The sequence below is a fragment of the Aspergillus sydowii genome (assembly GCF_001890705.1).
Source record: "Aspergillus sydowii CBS 593.65 unplaced genomic scaffold ASPSYscaffold_3, whole genome shotgun sequence".
In the NCBI taxonomy this organism is placed as follows: Eukaryota; Fungi; Ascomycota; class Eurotiomycetes; order Eurotiales; family Aspergillaceae; genus Aspergillus; species Aspergillus sydowii.
Window position 1 is genome coordinate 203,853 of NW_024467861.1, and position 19,895 is coordinate 223,747.

General features: G+C 52.1%; 10 protein-coding genes across 10 annotated transcripts; 4 read left to right on the top strand and 6 right to left on the bottom strand.

The window, feature by feature from the left end:
• Positions 1-2,526: 2,526 nt before the first annotated feature.
• On the bottom strand, positions 2,527-3,296 carry ASPSYDRAFT_730730 (uncharacterized protein). The gene has a single exon (XM_040850689.1). It carries the CDS (start codon positions 3,154-3,156, stop codon positions 2,689-2,691), a length of 468 nt encoding a protein of 155 aa, XP_040704174.1. The 5' UTR covers positions 3,157-3,296; the 3' UTR covers positions 2,527-2,688.
• Positions 3,256-4,005, top strand: ASPSYDRAFT_130052 (uncharacterized protein; the record flags this gene model as incomplete). The annotated part of the gene is made up of 1 exon (XM_040840550.1): positions 3,256-4,005. One exon carries the CDS (start codon positions 3,256-3,258, stop codon positions 4,003-4,005), a length of 750 nt encoding a protein of 249 aa, XP_040704175.1.
• Positions 4,006-4,107: 102 nt separating this feature from the next.
• ASPSYDRAFT_730806 (uncharacterized protein) lies at positions 4,108-5,068 on the bottom strand. The gene has a single exon (XM_040850690.1). It carries the CDS (start codon positions 4,861-4,863, stop codon positions 4,210-4,212), a length of 654 nt encoding a protein of 217 aa, XP_040704176.1. The 5' UTR covers positions 4,864-5,068; the 3' UTR covers positions 4,108-4,209.
• On the bottom strand, positions 4,877-5,705 carry ASPSYDRAFT_96189 (peroxidase family protein; the record flags this gene model as incomplete). The annotated part of the gene is made up of 4 exons (XM_040853216.1): positions 4,877-4,992; positions 5,077-5,348; positions 5,414-5,461; positions 5,512-5,705. Coding segments are annotated over 4 exons (630 nt in total), but the record flags the coding sequence as incomplete, so codon positions are not given.
• A 2,301-nt stretch (positions 5,706-8,006) lies between these two features.
• Positions 8,007-9,897, bottom strand: ASPSYDRAFT_42099 (uncharacterized protein). The gene has a single exon (XM_040846411.1). It carries the CDS (start codon positions 9,710-9,712, stop codon positions 8,246-8,248), a length of 1,467 nt encoding a protein of 488 aa, XP_040704178.1. The 5' UTR covers positions 9,713-9,897; the 3' UTR covers positions 8,007-8,245.
• A 651-nt stretch (positions 9,898-10,548) lies between these two features.
• On the top strand, positions 10,549-11,898 carry ASPSYDRAFT_42100 (putative peroxisomal dehydratase). Its single transcript, XM_040846412.1, has 5 exons — positions 10,549-10,747; positions 10,793-10,841; positions 10,893-11,210; positions 11,273-11,366; positions 11,412-11,898. Exons 1-5 carry the CDS (start codon positions 10,628-10,630, stop codon positions 11,752-11,754), a joined length of 924 nt encoding a protein of 307 aa, XP_040704179.1. The 5' UTR covers positions 10,549-10,627; the 3' UTR covers positions 11,755-11,898.
• A 243-nt stretch (positions 11,899-12,141) lies between these two features.
• ASPSYDRAFT_730870 (uncharacterized protein) lies at positions 12,142-15,339 on the top strand. The gene is made up of 6 exons (XM_040850691.1): positions 12,142-12,324; positions 12,383-12,469; positions 12,524-13,325; positions 13,394-13,552; positions 13,647-13,907; positions 13,988-15,339. Exons 1-6 carry the CDS (start codon positions 12,215-12,217, stop codon positions 14,978-14,980), a joined length of 2,412 nt encoding a protein of 803 aa, XP_040704180.1. The 5' UTR covers positions 12,142-12,214; the 3' UTR covers positions 14,981-15,339.
• Positions 15,340-15,697: 358 nt separating this feature from the next.
• On the top strand, positions 15,698-17,029 carry ASPSYDRAFT_147408 (FAD-dependent oxidoreductase; the record flags this gene model as incomplete). The annotated part of the gene is made up of 2 exons (XM_040841711.1): positions 15,698-16,642; positions 16,706-17,029. The coding sequence occupies 2 exons, from the start codon at positions 15,698-15,700 to the stop codon at positions 17,027-17,029; spliced, it is 1,269 nt and encodes a 422-aa protein (XP_040704181.1).
• Positions 17,030-17,455: 426 nt separating this feature from the next.
• ASPSYDRAFT_86966 (dienelactone hydrolase family protein) lies at positions 17,456-18,469 on the bottom strand (the record flags this gene model as incomplete). The annotated part of the gene is made up of 4 exons (XM_040851754.1): positions 17,456-17,743; positions 17,793-18,070; positions 18,162-18,359; positions 18,424-18,469. 4 exons carry the CDS (start codon positions 18,467-18,469, stop codon positions 17,456-17,458), a joined length of 810 nt encoding a protein of 269 aa, XP_040704182.1.
• A 391-nt stretch (positions 18,470-18,860) lies between these two features.
• On the bottom strand, positions 18,861-19,667 carry ASPSYDRAFT_86967 (SDR family NAD(P)-dependent oxidoreductase; the record flags this gene model as incomplete). Its single annotated transcript, XM_040851755.1, has 1 exon — positions 18,861-19,667. The coding sequence occupies one exon, from the start codon at positions 19,665-19,667 to the stop codon at positions 18,861-18,863; it is 807 nt and encodes a 268-aa protein (XP_040704183.1).
• Between the last annotated feature and the right edge of the window lie 228 nt (positions 19,668-19,895).

Below are 19,895 nucleotides of genomic sequence, written 5' to 3' on the forward strand. Positions count from 1 at the left end.
GGCACAACCTTCCCAGTCGCCACGCGAGAAGGGATGATTTGGGTGTGCCTGCCCAGCCTTCACAGCTGTGATGGCTGACGGCTGATGAACTGCCAAATAGTCAAGATATAATAGATAGATCAGATCTCTCCGCCCGTCGTATCCCGGTCTACACGAGATACGTGGCGCTGCAGCACGACATAAGATGTGGGCACAGGATTCCGTTTAGGTCCTCCGGGAAATGAGATCGGACGAACTCTGCATCGACCAAGTTCTATACTGACTCGCTAAGCCGGGAGAGGTGGAGATATCCTGACTCTGCTGACATCGAGTCCGTCATATTGACCATGAACCCATGCAATCAGGTTCCGGGATCTGTATTAGTGTCAATTATTTGATTTCAATCTGGGGTTTTTATATTCCAGATTAGGGGTTTCCCCTATAAATGATCATCTTACTATTAGAAATAGTAGAGGAAGACCCCCTCAACGACATGACAGCTAATACCAGTCATTGCCAGACATCCGATTGGCGACTGCAGCTGTCGTACCCACCTGCCAGGTTGTTTCATCGTGATAACCCAGGATAACCCACCGATGTTATACCGAGGTGCAGTTGTGCCCAAATGCCAGAATTATATCACACCGACCAGATAGAGTGTGCTACATATTCCTGATATGAGGACTTTAAGCACCGTTCCCGCGCAACTGGCATCATCTAACAGTTCCCTTTCCGCATTGCCTGACCCCCTTCATTTAGTCTAACTTCCAACAGATTTTGCATCCTTCAACCAGACTGCCTTACCAAACCCAACCAGCCTAGGCGCTTAATGAAACCCTCAAAGTTCTCAATTCCGCTATAACCACTGTAAGCACAGTATATGCAACGGCCAGGTTCCAACGGCCATTTCCAGAATGATGATCGTCAGATCGCCACACAATCAACACTCCCCGGGCCGACCAGCTGCAATTGATCTCTGAGCAGGACAGAGAAAACTGCGGAAATATGATTCTGTTTCCAATTGGGCGATGACTCCAATGCCAAACCGCTTTATTTGGCGCAGGCTGGAATCCAAACAGTGGCTTCTGGATAGGACTCGGGGAGGATACAATCAGGGGCATCGGGAAGGTACAACTGACAAGGCATCGGTCGCTCCTTCCGTTGATGGGGAAAACCTGGGTGACTCCCAGGGAAAGTGCGATTGGGAGACGTACTTTAGAAGGAAGGTACAATGCGTGAACAGACTGGATTCCCAAACCTGTATATACATGTACATGGCATGCAAGAGCTGGGCTTACGGTTCTTGCTATCTGGGCGACGGAGGCGGTTCCATTCTCCTTGATTGTGGGATATTCTCATGCTATCGCTCTGCAAGTCTCAACAGATGCCGTACTCCTGACCCTTGGAACATTCGCACAATTATATCGTCGCGTTCTGTCCGCCAATCGTACCAAGTCCAAGGCTCGTCGACATTGTGGCTCGCCCTCTTGGTAACTAAATCTCAGTCAACGGCATCTTGAACACAGTAATCTCGCCATTCTCTGCTAGGCGCAGTGCAGTGGCCGTCCATACGTTTCTGTTCAACCCCTAACTGTCGTCTAATTGAAACCGCCTGCTATTTTGGCTGACAAGCTCGATATAATCTGGCCCCTTTCCCAGGCCCACGTCAGCAGCTTGCTATGAGATGAGCCACTCAGTCCTGGCTTGTGTGTTAGCTAGGGAAAACCCCTTTATGCGCAATTCAATAAACAAACTCTCGTGAATACTAACCCTATCCCACAGGGCTGCCCACTATTCTACCTGCGTTTCCAAGCTGAGTACAGGAGTGCTTTCGTGGTAGGTTGTCGCGCTTTATAACAACACTTCGACAACTGAGACTGGAACATCCTGGTTGACTGGCGAGTCCGCGCGCCAGCCTTCACCTTCGCCACAAGAGAGCGCCGAAGAGGGTATGATCCATCTTTGAGCCCGCAGTGTACAATGATATGCACATTAACTGGCTTGTCCTATTTTATCACCCAAGCAGGCGGGCGTGAGGGGCCCCGGGTGGCAGGAATATGAACACGAGCAGAGAGCAGTAGTCCGGTTAATTTAGAAGGTATACGAGAATTGATATCGTCCCGCAATGCTGGCACCGTCAGGAAGGAGGACTTCACCAATGTCCATTCATTTGGTTTCCATTGAGGGCCAATCTGCCTTTTGGTGCGAACGGCCCTGCTGATGGAGGCACAAGGCTGAGCCGGTAGGTTCGAAGGACCAGACGCATTTCCCCTCCATATCACACTCTATTATACTTGGAGCAATGGATGCTGCTGTCGGCATGGACGAGGCAAGTATGCCAATCAAGTGCACTGGTGTATAAGCACGGTGTATGTTAGCTAAGGTATCGGCTCGCAGTGGGTAGAAACTTATACCTTGGACTAGGCGAACCTACAACCGCCTTAATCGCTGTGTCATGGGGTGACGCTATTCGTGTGAATCGGAGTCAGGGAATTAGGGTTCATACCATAACAGCCTTGGGCGTTGTCCGGGAAGTCTCTGCCTGACACGACAGGAGCATTAACGATACGCCATCAAAAGTTGGCGATCGTATAGAGAAGCCCCTCGTCGTGTCTACCATTAGAGGGCTAATAGCCACTGCCAATGACGCCTCCTTCTCTCAACCCGAGAAGCCACAAGTGCCGGTGAGGCTTTGCCAGCGGCGGCAGATCAGTCGAACGAAGCCCAATAATTAAGTAATTGCAGAGGCTGTGCTATGTGGAGAGAGTAGTACCTTGCTGGGAAAGGCTGCATTCTTAAGCAGGACGATTGAGTGGCCTGCAGCTGTACAAGGCACAATCTACCCAGTCTTACGTGCAGGCCTCTGCGCCCTCTCGCGCATCGACAGACACCATTCAAGTATTGGCCGCCTCGATCGTCCGCCGTTATAGAACCTCTTTTCTTTTTTCTTTTTTTACCGGAATTGGATAGGGTCCGCGGCTGGTTCACTCGTCGGTGGATTGAACGCTTCGTACTGATTTCTTTGCGCCTTTTTCCTGGGATGGCGAAACCCTGAATAGGTATTATCACTACAGGTGCATCCGTGGCCCTTCGATGGCTCGATAGATCGAGATCTGGGCATAACCTTCTGGAAGCCTTCTTTTTTGTGGTAGACGGGGCCCCTCCTTTTGTCACCATTCCCGTCCCTACTATATAACTGAGTCCCTTCCCCGGATCAAACGGTCTCTTGTTCACCAGTATTATTTTCGTGTCCTACTCGTAAACGTCGACTTCAAGATGGACCCCCAACGGCCGGATGACTACGACCGCGACCACCCATACACTCAATACACCAACACCGAACCCGCCTTGGATCCAATAACTGCTGCGTTTCCAAATATCTATTCACCCTTGTATGACTGGACTGGGGCCGTAGGTGGCCCTGTGCTGGCTGGAGTGCAAGACGACGCTTTGCAGAATGCGCAGTTCCAACTTGCGACCACTGCCACTGCCTCGCAGTCGCCGGTCCCAGAACAACAGGGATACTACAGCGATCGCCGCGCCGAAATTCCATTCCAACAAGGATGGACCGACAGTCCGACTCATAGTGCTCTCGATAAACCCCTGCAGGAACGCGTGGACTCGGCGTCAAACGGCCCAAACGCTGGCATTGCCAATCGTCAGTGTCACGCCCGGCTGTATCACGGTCGACTGAATGGAACCCCCCAGCAGTCTGCCTGTCAGAGTCAGACCGGTCAGAACTCAAGGTTGGCTTTACCACTTCCCCAGGCCAGGCCAGGCCAGGTCACGGCCATCCTGCTGACGACGCTGTCGCTGACCTTTGCTAGTTCGCGCGACAGCCCCGGTCTGCAGTGCAGATGGGAGAATTGTACGAGTAAGAATTGCTTCCGCCGCGAGGCTGATTTGATGCGCCACATCAAGACAATCCATGTTTCGCCCAGGGCCCATGAATGCCCAGTGTCTAATTGTGGCCGCTGCTTTGGTCGCAAAGATCATCTGGGCCAGCACAAGAAGCGTCGTCATTGATCTGCTGGTTTTCTTCTTCTACACTTTCCTTTCTTTTTTTCTTTTTTTTCGTTTACCTTCCGAGTACTAAAGAGGTTACAGCATTACAGCTGCGATGGGTGTTACGAATGTATGGATTTCGGGTTTGTTCGACGGAGTTACTACTAGACTTCTAGACATGTATGAATCTGACGACATTACCTTCCTTCAACCCCAGTAGCAGGCTTACACCGGCAGGCTTGTATGCTTCGAGCACTCGCAAGGCTTAGACAGGTTGTGCATGGCACCCAGACAGCCTCGCGCCCCAGCCGATCGTCCCTCGGCAATGGAGCCCTGACTGACTCGACTGCGCGGCTGAAACAACCAACGCAGAAAATGCAGCACCACGAACTCTGCCGTCACTGTGTGCTCGGGCCCCTTTCTACTGGTCGAGGCATGATCTTCCAGTTGCCAGTTGGCAGCTGCTGCGCAGTGCTGTTGTTGTTGTGCTGCTTTGTGCTGCTGAGCCGCCAACTGCCAGCAAGCACCCTTAACAGCACAGCCAACGCCCACGCACTTCGCATAGCCACAATAATCCATGACTTTTCTGGAATATTCCCCCTCCAGCCACAGAAGACAAGAGAAAAAACAACAAAGGGAGATGATGAGAGACCGTAATCCATATATTAAACCCAATCTATTAGTCAAGGAAACAGGCCCGGCGAACAGGCCGAGAAACGAATGATTCAATATAAAATAAACAACTGATCTGCCAGTAGACAGAGACAGAGAAAGCAGGGCAGTGCAGTGCAGTGCAGTACAAGATCCAACTAGCTCACTGGGTACCAGTTTACGAGACCGAGTGAGGGTTTCTCTTCTGCTTCCCAGACCCAGAGCCATCCTTGTCGCTGGACCCCGTCACCAGGTTCAGGGCGTCCGTGATGCGCTTGACGACCTTGCCCATCTTCTCCTCCGTGATGGGTTCCTCGCGGACCTTCCAGCCGAGAGCTGTGGGGAGACGCTCGTTCTCTGCAAATAGATAAATACGTCAGCACAAAACTCCATCTTCATCATCCATTGAAGGTAAAGGTATGAAAGGAATGGAGAACATACCAAACCAATACTCCACCCAGTCGCGGCGAACAGTGCCCTCCTCCATGTTTCCAAAGGCAATAATCGGGAATCCAGCCTCGTTGTAGCTGGTCTCCTCGGTGGTCTGCGGGTAGGTGTACGTCGGGTTGAAAGCCTTGGAGTGGATCTGGCGCGCGAGCTTGCTGTTTGCGAGCATCGTCGCGGTGAGGGTGGGATCGGTCCAGTACGAGCGCGTCTGGGCGAAGACGGTAGGGTCGAAGAGGTGGTTGTTGCCGAAGTAGGCGTCGGAGCGGCTGGATTACATTATCAGTATGAGATACAGCAGGAGATAAAGAGGCAGAGAGGGAGATGGGGGTACCTGAGACTGGCGTCGTGTTCGAGGAGGTTGTGGACGTTCATTTGGTCACTGGCTTGTTAGTATAATGTCCTGGTGCTGCAGAGTAGTCTTTGACATACAGGTCGAACTCGCCGGCTCCGTCCGAGGTGTTGGCGAGGATGGCATTGCCGAAGAGAGCCTTGGCGGTCGCAGGGTCGAAGTTCAGAGCGTTGACGAGGGCATCGGTCCAGACTGACTGGGATATGCTGCGGCCGTCGCGGGGGAGGTAGTTGTGGTTGGCGAGGGTGTTGAGCATAGGGCACGGGCTGCGGGCTGGGGGTCGTGCGTCAGTTGGGCCTATCCACATTCCACACACGATAACGATAGCGATAGAGGCAGCGGGGGATTACCGTCGTCAAGTCCAGCGGGCTTCCAGTCGTGGCTGCCCAGCTTCTGGCCGATGTGCAGGTGCAGGCCGGCATGGGAGGTGGCGGAGGCCACCCCGACGAGGCCGACAATGACTGAGAGCTTCATGTTGGTCTTGTGAGGTGTACTGAGGACTGCGTATGTGCTGCTGCTAGGGCTCGGATAAGGTCTCCCACCACTTGCTTATATATCTGCCCGTCTGGATATTTGCAAATCACGGCCGCAATCACAGGTTCGTCGTGCATAACTCTTGGCCAATTGCATCCACATTATTACGCACTTGCCTGATGTAGTCAGGGCTGGGGCTCCTCTCTCCAGACTATTGAAATTCAGGCCTGCCCAATTTGCGCCGATCGGGCGTTGTGGGCGTGCTTATTGGGCGTGGGCAGCATGAGCGGATCGACAGGGGACCGACGGCGGCCGCAGGAGAATTTGTCAAGAGGAACCACCGAACCACACAGTTTAATTACCTTTATATGTGGCCTGTTCCCTGCATGGCTCTGCATCCTAAAACGCCGTCCCCGCCAGTCTCAGTGCGTGATTCTCACCGCTAACTCTGTGCCTGTCCCGGCTGTATGGGCGGCGGCCCCAGTATTCCAAATCCCCTGCTGCAGGTTGCACAATTCGGCACGTTCGCTGCGAATAACGTTGCTGCTAATGTCCAGTTCTTTTACCCCTGCGTTTCCCAATGCACCCCGGCCAATCACTTTGCGACCATTGATACAAATGCAGCCCGTGTTGTCCACCCTGCCCTATTGCAAGTACACTGCGGCACAGTCACCCCGTCATCGTCCCCAGCAAAGACACATCGAAATGCGAATCTCGAGTCTCGATTCAAATGACTGCTCAACTTAGCAGCTTCTGCTCAATTTTCCCGCTCCAAGAAGTGGAACTCTCGCAATCGCACCATCCATGCCAACTCTCACCATCTTCCCAGTCGCCTTCCTGAATAATACCTACTGCCACCACTTGCTCAGCCCTGAGCCCACTGTCCACACTCCACACTCCACACTCCTCAAGACAAATTGTCAGAATTCACTCAAACAATCTCGCGGTCTCTACCGGAACGGGCCATAGTGAAGAAACTCGGTAACTCACCCGTCCATCCGCCGCGGACCGTCTCCGTCTCTGGATCCTCGAGGTAGCACAGCCAGGCCCTAGTTTATTTTTTGCTTCTTTTGCATCCCCCACGAGAGCCAGTCTCGTCGGCTACTGGACTATTCAGTATGGAAAACGAAGCCAGGCCGAGGCTTATTTTGGCTGTCAGGCAGTGCAACGACAGCCGCACCCCTGTTTACGGCCTCACGAGCCGTCACTTCTTCCACTTTGCCTCGATCTGCACGAGGTCGTACGCATGGATCTAGAGCTGCGTGACGTGGTGATATACGGAGTACGATCAAGAGCATCAGATGTAAACCGGACGCGCTGTGGATCCAGCCCACGAGTTGAGGCTATACCATGTGCGATACCTCGGTTATCATGGCTTACGTTGAGATCTCCCGCACTATTTCTGCGACTGGTGACTATTCGTAGTCTTTTGTCATCCTTCGAAAGACGGTGAGCATGCTCTTGTCGGTTTTGGTAAGTGGTTGGAATTGTGAAGACGTCCTACCCAGCACGGATGATGGACGAACAGCTCAAGGATTAGAAATTCCAGTTCATTTACACGCTGGCTCCTCTCCATTCATTGATATAGGAATAGGGATCACCAGCTTCCAAATCCGTGACCAGCTGGCCATCCTTCAAATTGGGCCATCAGTATTACCTTTCCTTCGCCGATGCTGCTGCAGTAGAGAATCCGTCGTATTACCCCAATAGTTCGCTCAATAGCCCAGACTACAATACACTGTAGCTTTGTTGTTTACCGGTATTGTGAAGAGTTTCCATGTCGACATAACAGAGACGGTGTTCAATATATCTCAAATCAGCAATGTCGTTCGTAGTTTTAATCCAACTCCGTAGCAATGGTTTAGCGCTGTTCAGATATATGAATGTTCAGCCAGAAGGTATTTTATAATAGGTAAGAGAAATTCTCTACTCAACTTAAAGACAATATCAGGCATGACAACTACTACCGCTAGACTGTAAACGAAGTTGAAATTGCGTATCACTTGTTAAGTGACTTCTACTTTATTATGTAACTTTATCACAGGGAACTTCACCAGCGTACTATCTGCTAATACCCTAACCTTATATAGCTTGGCCGAGAACCTACCTGGGCAATCTCAAGGCTTGGAGGAAGCGGGGCGGTGGTGGCATGGCGTCAAGCCATTCGGATCGATCTCCTGGATTCCGTAAGAGACGTGATTCGAAGCTCAGGGGTGAGCCGCTTCAGCCGATGTTCCCACTGCCCGCTGATCGTGTGTAGTCTGACGACTAGACGAGCCGTACTCCGTACAATAATGGTGCTTCCTTCCCCAGTCACGTCTCCATCCCAAAAAAAAAGACCTAAGCCAAAATCATAGCAAGCAGAGGATCACCCACAAGGACATCCATATCCCCCGGTTTCACTGTAATATTCACTTCCCAGGGCACTGACTCCGCCGCCTCCCCCTTTTGTGCCTTCTCCCGAGCAGGCAAGACAATGCAAGCCCCCGGAATAAGAGACAACCCAGCCTCAAAGTCCACGATCTTGCCCAGATCGTCCCCAAAATCAAGTGCGTAAGAGTCGAGGTGTCGCCATGTAGTAACGACCACATTCCCTGGCTTTGACTCGAGCTTGGTCCAGTCTTCCAGGTCCGCCACTGCCGCAGAGACACTGTAGGCGAGGGACTCGTTCATGGAGCTGAGCTTGCCCCGGAGCTGGAGCGCAAGCTGGGTAAGGGCGAGGAGGTCTGCTTCCTCCTCGTTGTTCCTGTTGTTGTTGTTGTTGTTGTCCTGTGAGGGCTTGGACCACTGGTCCTGTCCGAGATGCTGTATCTCACAGTAAGCTGGGTAATTCATGTTCCCGACAAATGTACTCGGCAGGGGAGGCTGCACGCGCGAGCGCAGATCCACAGTCAATGTAAGACGGGCGTTCTCGTTCTCACTCTCATCATTCCTTCTTCGTGCTTTCGACGGGTCCTGGGCCCTATCAACAGCAATCCCCAGCACCGCAGTGACTATATCATTACTAGAGACGAACGCCGACGAGGGCGAGAGACGCGGCAGAAACTCGCTGCTGCAAGTCTGCTTGAGCAAGGCAATCTTCTCCGCGCTGAAAGTAAACCGCCTAGTCCTGACGCCGGAGGACATCGCGGCTTCCATGGCAGCCCACTGCTCTGAGGTGATGTTGGGGTCGAAGAATGGCGTCGCCAGCTCCAGCGACTGTGTGCTCACCGGGGCGTTGCAGCGGGAAGGCCACGAGGAGATCTGGTTCCGGAGGTTGATTTCATTCTCCGCAACGCTGGCTGTTGTACTGGCCATTCCGGTAGCATTGGGTGCGGATTTGGCGTTGCAGCAGCACTCGGCGAGGGCCCGTAGAATTACTCCAGCACCTGTACCATCAAGGGCAAAATGCAGAAATGACATGACGAGGATGATTCTGTTCGGAAAGACGTTTGCCTGGAATCGGACGACGGGGCGTTGCTGGGACGGCGGGATAAAGCACGGCAGAGGCAGATAGGAGTTCATCGGTAGAGTGTGCGAGTCATCGTCGCGATCAAACGATTTGACGTGCAGCATGGGAACTGCTTCGAGTGGACCGGATGGTGCGACGATGTGCCCTCTGTTTTGGGGACCGGAGGGTTCACTGCTGTAGGTCACATCGCCTGCCAGCCATGGGAGGTGGGAGACCAGCTTCTTGACGCCGTCGTGTAGGGTCTGAAAAGCAGTCTTTGTGTCTGGGGTGTTGAAGTACAGCATATAAGGCAGGTAGAATTTGGGGAGAGTGTGGTCGAGCGGGGTGAGGGCTATGGAGGTAGTGGAATTCGCCATGATGCAGAGTGGAGGTCGACTATTCAGAGGTATACGGCACAAGCCAGGAACATCGGGTGTTGGTCCAGCAGGATCAGCCTCGCTCTTTTGTAGGAACGAACCGATTAGTCACAGCAGTGGCCAGTTAACCAGGCAATCATCTATATCATATCTCACCAAAGCATCCAAAATTGTCTTTATTTATTTACCCAACAGTCTTGGCATTGCCTATTATAGAAAGAACAGAAATAGGAGCGAGAGGTAGGAAAGAAATACTAGATATCGTCATATCTCATCCCGAAACTATCTTTTACATAAGTCATAGGTGATCAAAGGTCTCTACCACTTCGAGACCGCGCTTGATATGTTCCATTAAAACAGCGGTTTCTCGTTGAGCGAGAGCTTGGGTGGTGCAGACTGAGCTTTTAGTCTATTCGAAGGGAAGTTGGTTCAGTCAGGTCCACATTTATATAGAAATACATTTGTTTACCTGTTATCTATTAAGATTGTCCTAGGACAGTGCTTTAAAGACCTTCTCAGTAAAAAATATATCTTTGACACCTTCGTTTACCCACGCACTCCAGAAATATATTCTGGACACTTTACTTGGCCTTACTAGTGGGATCACTATGGCCCAATACTACGTGGATACAAAGTTAGAACGCGGTATTAAAGGACCTGACATAATTTATTATCAGAAAGTGAATGCCCTGGAAGTATATACAAGAACAGAGAAGAATAATAAAGGAATACAGAGTCCGACATCGGGCGGAGATGATGACTAATAAGCCGAGCTGCCAGCCGGGAGCTCGGCCTGAGGTTCTCCACAGCCGAGGCTGTTGTCCCCGCATAACCACCGTTTAAGTACTTTCCACCTTCCATATTTCCAGTTCAACTGACGATTTCCTCATATACAGCCATACTACTACTATCAACATGTCTGGTCCCGGCGCAGGTCACCAATTCCCCGCCCAGGAGGTCTCCTGGCTCAAACGCGATGCCCTGCTCTTCGCAAACAGCATCGGCGCGACCTCCAACGAACTGCACTTTCTCTTTGTAGGTGTTCACTAAATGGAGAATTGAACTGTTCTAACGGACTAGGAACTGCACCCAAACTTTGCCGTCTTCCCTACCTACCCCATTATCCTGCGTAAGCCCCCCACCTGTTCTTTGGTAGACGGCAATGTACTGATAGTAGCAGCATTCAAACTCACCGACCAAGAAGTAACCGACTTCTACGCCCGCTCAAAAGGCAGTCCCATCCCGGGCGTGCCCAAATTCGACGCCCGGCGCGTCGTCGACGGCCAGCGCAAGATCACCGTGCTCAAGCAGCTGCCGACCAGCAGTGCGGGTAGGAAATTCGAGCTGCGCAACAAGGTCGTCGGGGTGTACGACAAGGGCAAGGCCTCGGTTGTTGAGACCGAGCAGTCGATTGTCGATGCGCAGTCTGGCGAGGTGTATTCGATTGTCAATAGTAGCGCGTTCTATGTTGGGCAGGGTGGTTGGGGTGGACCGAAGGGTTTGTCTTGTCAAACATTGTTTATTATGAAGCAGATTTATGATTTATTGACTGATTTGCAGGCCCCGCGACGCCGAACTACCCCTCTCCCAAGGACCGAAAGCCAGATGCCGTGTCTGAGAACCAGACGACGGCTGAGACGGCCCAGCTCTATCGGTATGCGTCCGCGGCAGGTTTTACGAGTTTTGCTAATATAGATAGGCTAAACGGCGACTACAACCCGCTCCACGCGACGCCCGAGCCCGGCCAGCAGATGGGCTTCGGTGGTATCATCATCCACGGGCTGTACAGCTGGAACGCGACCGCGCACAGCGTGCTCCAGGCCTTCGGCGGCAGCGACCCGAAGAACTTTAAGNAGTTCCAGGCGCGGTTTGCGTCGCCGGTGAAGCCGGGCGATAAGCTTACGACGGAGATGTGGCGGACTGGCGAGGTCGTTGATGGGTTTGAGGAGATCCGGTTTGCGACGAAGAACCAGAGGGGACAGGTTGTGCTTAGCAATGGGAGGGCATTGATTCGGGTGCAGAAGAAGGATGCGAAGCTTTAGTTGGGTTGAGCCTGCTGTATATATGCTGATCCTATCCGTGCAACGTACATTTACACCAGCGCCCAAGAATTAACTGACCAATGGTGACACTTTATCAAAGCTGAAAAAATAATAGACGGTGTTATTACTTCCTGCATGGACGTGACACAATGCCATTTTAGAGCATAGATGTCCCCATATAGACTTCATTTTCTAGAATCGACCCGCCTTGCCCTATTTATATGAGGCCGCTTTGATAAGGGTGCTCAGGGGGTTACTCACTAAGTATTTCTTAGATACCAAAGCTGTCCGGCTGATGGCCTGAGGCAACGTTCGTGTGCATTAAGGCTGGAACCGAGTTATGTAGTTATGTAGTTATGCGGGGAACCCCGGGATTTACCCCCAACAGCCGATCGTCCCCTCAAGTTCCCCGAGTCCCTCAAGCCACCCTCATCTCATCGCCCTCTTTCACTCCCCCAGCATGAGTTTCACCTTGCCCGACGCTCCATCTACCCCCCCGGTCCATGTCGACAGGGGCCGGTCGCAGGCGAGGTATTCCTGCGCCATCTGCGACCGTCAGTTTGACCGGAGGCACGGCATCTCTCCATCCTGTCGTTTCCACCACTGCTAATAAGAGATGACTGCCCAGGGATACATTGTCGCGCCATGCTCAAATCCACGCTAGGAGGCGCAACCAACCAAAGTCCAGGCGCAAGGCTTGTATTCCCTGCTCTAGGTCTGTTGTCGTCCATGCTTGCTCTGTGAGGTTTCCCTAACCATCTGCGGCCAGGGCAAAAATACGCTGTGAATGCGAGCAGCCCTCATGCTCCTCTTGTATAAAACGCAATGTTCCCTGCACTTACAATGCCAATCGCCATTCTAACGAGCGCCTGCCGCCGGGTCCGGCATGTACCACAGTGCAACCAACTCCGCAGGAGCCTTTCCAGGGGACGATGGGTGAGAATGCCTCGACTTCGCAGCTATATCCCATGTTGGACCTGGTGCAGCCGCCGGCCGGTCATACAACCAACCAATCGCCAGATGATCTTCCTCGAGATGGCCTTTTCAACCCACTTTACATGCCTGACTATAGCGGGTTTTCCTCAAATCTCGAATGGGTATTTGATAGCAATAGCCATGATTTAAATACCCTACTGATGGCTGAGCAACCTGCAATGGGATATATGGGGATCCCGTTCACAAGCCCAACGCAACCACTGACTACCCTTCCAATATCTTCCTCTCATTCCGCCACCGCTTCAAAGTCGGACAGGGATAGCTGGATCCAGGGAAACCTGCCTACCCCTGAACTCCGCGACGTACCACCTCCAGATGATCCATGGCCTATGGAGCTCCGTGCCCGCTCCATGCAAAGTGTCGTCCTACCTCCTCTAGGCAACGCTGCAGGAACCCATCGAACATTAAGGCATTTTACCACAGGGGAGGTTTGTCCCTCAGTTCATCATGCTCTACAGCGGTGCATTCAATTACCATCCGAACGAAGCCCCTGGAAACCCATTGAAATAGAGTCCTTCCCCACTGAAGAGACTGTGAACCACTGCATTGACATGTACTTTGTACATTTCCACCAGGCAAGCTCCGAATCGCTCTTCCTTTTCTGAAGCTACATACTCCGGCAGCTAACATCAACCCCCTCTAGCAATTTCCGATAATTCATCGGCCAACGTTCGACCCAGGAGAGAGCCTGATTGTCACTTTAGCAATGGTCACAATCGGTGCGTGCTACTCTGATTTAGACGGGAATGAGGCCTTTGCGATTGCGACGTCCGAGTTGAACCGTCGATTAATACTTTACATGGTAAGTACTGCACCATACCTGTAAACTCATACTTGCAGCTATATGCCGTACGTCACTTCAACAACTAAACTCGTCCTCCTATCCACACGCGCAGTCAGAGTACGACCGCCGGTTTGTTCGGACAGAACCACTTTTGACAGCGCAGCTTTTACAAGCACTACACGGGTACGGAAGCGGTAACGAACGCCTCTTCGAACTGAGTGAGTCGTGTCGAAGCTCCTTGGTTTATTACGCCAAATATATGGGGCTCTTTCGAGACCCAGAACCCCAACCGCCAGCATCAGACTCACTTGAAGACAGTTGGAAGGAGTGGATCCGCCAGGAAAGACACCGGCGTTTGGGCTGGGCAGTTTATGTGAGCACACGATACCATGGTATTCATATCTATATCTGCACGTTCTCCCTACTGATTGCTACTCTACCCTGGCTGTGCAGGAATACGACACTTGTATCGCTCTTCTGCAGAATGATCGACCGCTCCTGAATATAGCGGATGCTGCCATGACTCTTCCATCTTCCATGAAACACTGGGATGCTGGGTCCGCCTACGCATGGTCATCGCTGCAGCCAATGGTGAACCTTCAGCCAACAGGCCCCCGGCTGCAACCGATAATCAAGAGCCTTCTAGACGGAAACCGGAATGTCGCGGAGACGGTCGATAATGAGCGGCATCGGATTGTCATTCTGCTGTCACTGAGCAGGATGATGTGGAGTCTCAAAGAGGTCGCAACGACGCCAATGGACAGCCTAATTGGCGACCGGCTGGAGGAGGTCCGACAGAAAGTACAGGATACCGTGGACTGGTTCTGGCAATTCCCCGTCTCGCTGTCACATACTCACACGAAGACTGAGGTTGCACGATCGGTCCACGCAATGCATATTGTCCACCTGGCACATATATACGGTGCTGGTACGCTCATGAACTTCTACTACTCGTTTCTGCGCAATTCCCTGCTCCAGCGGACAGAAGATGGTCGGGTTGCAGAAGCCCTTATGAAACAATGGGCTTCGGAGAATGTCAGACTTGCACGCGTCGTGGCATTCCACTGTGCACAAATTCTCGCCTTGGCTAGACGATTCCCTGAGAACATGTCAATGGAGCCCTTCCTGGTCTTCCACGCTGGCGTGCTTCTGATGACCATGGGGCTGGTTCTGCCCGCCACGCAGCCTTCGCAAGGGCCAGGACTGAAAATAGACCATTTAGGACCTGTGGGAGATCCAACATTCTTCAAAATATTGAACTGGGCACGAGAAGGCGGAAACGTGGTTGTCGGTGTGCATGGCGTTCCAGTGCTATGCTGCGAGACGGGATGGAAGCAAGTCCTTGACGAGACGGCTGAGATCCTTACAGGGTTGAAAGTCTGGAAACTCACACAGGCTCTTCTCAAGGTTGTGCTCGCTATCCGAAATGGACTAGACGCAAATTGATTGCCGCTGCCTTTCAGCAATATAATTCCCACCATCCCCATCCACGAACCTTTGTAGGAATCTGTTTGACCGAAGACCAGGGACAGGAAGGCCAACGAGACCCGGCGATACCGGAGAGAGTCGGTCGCTATTTCAACGCCGTGAGGGCCTATACATGCTAAGAAGGATACGGGTAGGAAACTATGTCTTGCTGGGGCTTGTCACGTATTTCCTCCGGCCCTTAGCCTTTACACATTAAGAACACGGCGTAGCCAACCAGACAATCGTGCGAAATCCGAGTTTGTGCGCGACGGAAATCAGATTATTACCGGTAGGCCCGTTGTAAACCGTCCTAGGAGGTGCAGCCGCTCTCGGAGTTCCGGCGACCACACCGAACTCCGATTACAACGAGCGCCCCGAGACCAGCTGCTCAGCTTGACGCACACCAGGGTGAAGACGAGGATTTGCGGTCTTGGAAGTGTATTTCCCAATTATGTCATTCATCGTTGTCATTGCTCCGCCCGTAGCCACCGCGAGGCCCGGAATGACGGCGACTGGCGATTTGGAGGCAGTCTGAGAATGACTCAATTGGGACGAAAGTCAAAAAGGGCCCGATGCTCTCTCTATTATAGTGGTTTCACGTCCTTCTGCGTTTTGTGGTTTTGCCTCTTGTTTGTCGTGTCCATTTTCGATATCCTCTTCCCAGTGCTCCAGCTACACCAGGACTGTCTGTGAGCAATGAAGCCCGTGATCATCGTCGGGTTTGGGCCAGTCGGTGCCATACTCAGCCTTCTTCTAGCACGCCGAGGGATCCCAGTGGTTGTTGTTGAAGCGTCCGCTTCCTACCCTGACGAGCCACGCGCGGTGGGCTTCTTCGGTCCATCGCATTTCGTCCTCCAGGAGGCAGGAGTGTATGAGGAGGCAAAAGCAGAGGGTCTCAGTTCCGCTGGACTATGTTATCGGAAGCGTGCCGCAGATGATGGTGTCGGCGGTCTCAAATGGGGAGATATAATCGCCTCTGCCCCCTTTGCGCAGCCGGTGGATGGAGAATACCCCATTGGATCCTACTTGCTTCTTCTGCCACAGGCTCAGCTAGTAAAGATAGCGGCGAGGAAAATTCAGGAGTCCGAAGCGAGCGGCCTTGCAAAGGTCCATCTTGGCCACCGGTTCGTCTCATCCGAGGAAGTCGACGACGGTGTGGTGGTGACTGTAGAGGGCCGGGATGGTAATCCAATAGTGTTGCATGGCAGCTATATTGTCGCCGCCGATGGAAGCCAGTCAACAGTACGACGGTCGCTTGGTCTGAAGTTATGTGGCTACAGTTGGCCTGCACGGCTGATCTCGACTGACGTTTCGTGGACGGTCCCTGAGGTCCCCGAAATCCCCAGCTGTCTGGTTGTGGACCAGGAATACTGGGCCGCTATCACACCTTTGGAGCCCATAAACCCCGGTTCGCCTGGCCTATGGCGTTTCTCGATGGCGGTTTCTGACCCAGACATCCCGGACGAACGTCTTCAAGACGTCTCATTTGTCGAAGACCTGGTCAAGAAGCACATAACTGGGCCGCGTGACCGGGACTTCGAAATTGTTCGCTTTAGACCCTACAAGATGCACCAGCTGTTATGTCCGGTAATGAGGAAAAGCAGGGCCCTACTTGCTGGCGACTCTGCACATATCAACAACGTGAGTGCATGGCCATTACACGTCCTTTTTATGCAATTCAAGGACTAACATTAGTAACTAAAGCCCATCGGTGGTCTTGGGCTCAACACAGGCATACTTGATGCAGATGCATTGGCTCAGACATTTGATCTGGTCTTGAATCGGGGGCAGTCGGAAGCTCTGTTTGACCAATATTCGTACGAGCGAAGACGCGTATTCCAGCTTTATGTAAACCCAATATCGGCAGCAAACAAGCAGCGCCTTCACGACTCAAACCCGGATACCGCCGCCCAAGATGACTGGTTCTTTGCAGGTATTGCGGGCGACGACCCTGAGCTCAGCGCAGCGCCCCACAGGATCCTGATGGAGAATTGGAGGACAGATATGAGCCGCTTTTTGGCGACATAATGAATGGCGTAGAGGGCGTTACAGTAGACTGCAATAGTCAATTAGGTATAAAAGTTGGTATTGGAACTACTTCCTAACTCCTGTACAGTACTAAGAGTTTCGTCCGTAGACTGCAATAGCCAATTAGGTATTACCTGCCAAATGAACCTGGAATCCATCTCAGCATGACCTGTAGTACCAAAGAAATGAAAAACATCTGGGTACATCAAGAAAATATCGGCATCCTCTTTGTCGTGTTCGTATGATATGTAAAGAGACATGCGGTTGAGTAATCGATGTTTTTTTTAACTCGTACGAGACCAAGGAAAAGAATCTCAGCAGGAGGCTTTCAGGGCTACACTATATACTGGAATGCGCTAAGACATTGGACCCATATGCAACGCCATGCCATCATACCTAACTGGGATAAACAAATCCGACGAGTTGCTAGTTCTTGGACAAGAAGAAGTCCACAGCATCCTCCAACGCCTTTGCATATTGGGCTGCGATCGCAGGATCTGCCGTATCTGGTCGTGCTGCAAAGCCGTGGTCCATCCCTGGATAAATTGACAGCGCGGTCTCTGACCTGTCCCGCCCAGGTGTTTTGCCTGACGATATGGAACCCCAGCGCTCCAGGTCCTCCTTCAGCGTTGGCGGGACCATGTCGTCAAGCTCAGCTAGGCCAATGTATGTTGGGCATATGATGCTCTGTACATCCTCCGGTGTAACATTGAACTTTGGTCTAGTTAGTAAAGCACGTCTTGAAAGGGAGTTACTTCCTCACCGGATGAAATGAAGCAACAGAGGAGACACCCTTCCATCCTGCCATTCGCAAGGCATGCTTCCCGCCGAAGCAATACCCCGCAACATTTAGGCTGACATTGTGATCCCTACTTTTGGATGGTACCAAGGTTTCTGTCAGTTGTTGAAGAAGGTTGTCGACGTGTTCGCAAGAGTGGTCCTTTAGCCACATGTCCAGGTCAAAGTTCTGGAGGATTGCTTTATCTTCCTCAGAAAGACCAGGATCACTGCGCCGTAGATGCTGGATAGGCACTGGGTTACCTTTAGACGAGAACTTAGCAACTTATGACGACGGAAGCCATCATTATGGCGGATATGGAAAAGCTGATAACGGAAAGGGAATATTAAACACCTTCAAAGTAGTCTGGTATCAACACCCTCCATCCTCTTGCTGCGAATGCATCCGCCAAAAGAAAGTTGTGTTTCACTAGCCCGAACCCATCTGGGAGCAACAGAAGCAATGGCGCATGCGCAGTGAGCTCGGGCGGTTTGCTTTCGTATACATCTAGTGGACCAATCTGTATTATTGCCCCCTTGGCCACACTCGTATCTAGAGATAACAGATATCTTAGCTGCTTGATCGAGAGAGTGATTAGATCATATGGTGGATCTACCGTCTGCCCCCTTTCCCTTGGCACAGCAATCCAGCGTCGTAGGCATTGTTGAACTCGGGTGCACTCGTAAAGGTATACCGGCCTACCAGACGTGAACGATGGGAAGTTGTACAAGCAAGCTGCGACCAGTCACCGTGAAATTCTCGTATGCTTATTTATGTGGTAGTTGAGTACCGTAGACGACGGCTTTGCCGCCGCATTGCCCACTGCCCACATGGAACTCCGAAGCCACCGGGACTCTCTATACTACTAGCCCAACAAGTATCGTTTACCGCAATCTATCAATACGTCGCTATCTTTAAAGACGGTAGCTGTCAGCCGGAAGAGGTAGAGCCTGGCCAGAAGAAGCAAAAGAGCACTATCCGGCGCTCATTGACGGATGCACTCTCAGGGACAGAAAGTATATTAATTAAATATTAGCTCGGACTGATAACGAATTAACCAAGAATGCCTCCCCCGGCAACTGGAATGTATAGCCCATTTAGCCACCGAGATTTCTCATGACAGAGCGCGGCCACAGTCCAAGCAACATCTATGGGGTCTCCCATCCGCGCTGCTACAGGGATGTCCTTGCATCTCTCCTGCACGGCATCGAGGAACTCTACCGGTAGGGAAAGCATCTTCTCTGTTGCTATCGGCCCAGGAGCGACCGTGTTGACCGTGCACCCGTATTTGCGCGGAAAGTATCGAGCCCAACACCGGGTAAAAGACTCGATCATGCCTTTGGATCCGGCGTAGATGGTCAGGTCAGGATCCGGGTCCCGCGAAGTGGTACTACCGATATTGATAATCCGACTACCACTGGGGGCTAGCATAGGTAGAATAGCGCGCGTGAGGAGCAGCATTCCACGGCAGTTGACGTTGATAATCTGGTCCCAAGTCCGGAGTATATCATCGTCGGAGTCCTCGTCCACCCGGTCGAGGATACTCAACCCGGCATTGTTGATGAGGAAGTCGACTTTCCCGAATTCTGAAAATGCGGCATCTGCCAGTCTTTTGACGCCGTCTGGAGTCGACAGATCCGACTCAACGAGAATGGAGCGGGACTTCCCAGGGAGCGAGTCCTTGACTACGCGTGCAAGAGGCTCCTCGGAGGGGGACGGATAGTTGATAATAACATGCGCACCCTGACGTGATAGTTCTGCTGCTATAGCAGCACCAATCCCCGACGAGGAGCCAGTGATAAGCGCAACTTTCCCGAGAAGAGGGGTCAGAACCAACTGGTCATTGGCTGGATTGCTCATGATGGACGTGGTTCGGGCGCTGAGAGTCGATAGAGGGGGATGTAATGAGCCTTTGACAACCCCCTCCAGGTACGGTACCATGGAGTCTTATTTAATGACACTTTGACGGATTGCTGAGAATCCACACTAACCCCGACGCACGGAGGAAGGGTGAACCGATACACCACACATGAATGACTCTGCAATGACTACCCAAATGGGTCCCGTTGTCATAGTTAGGGAGATGTT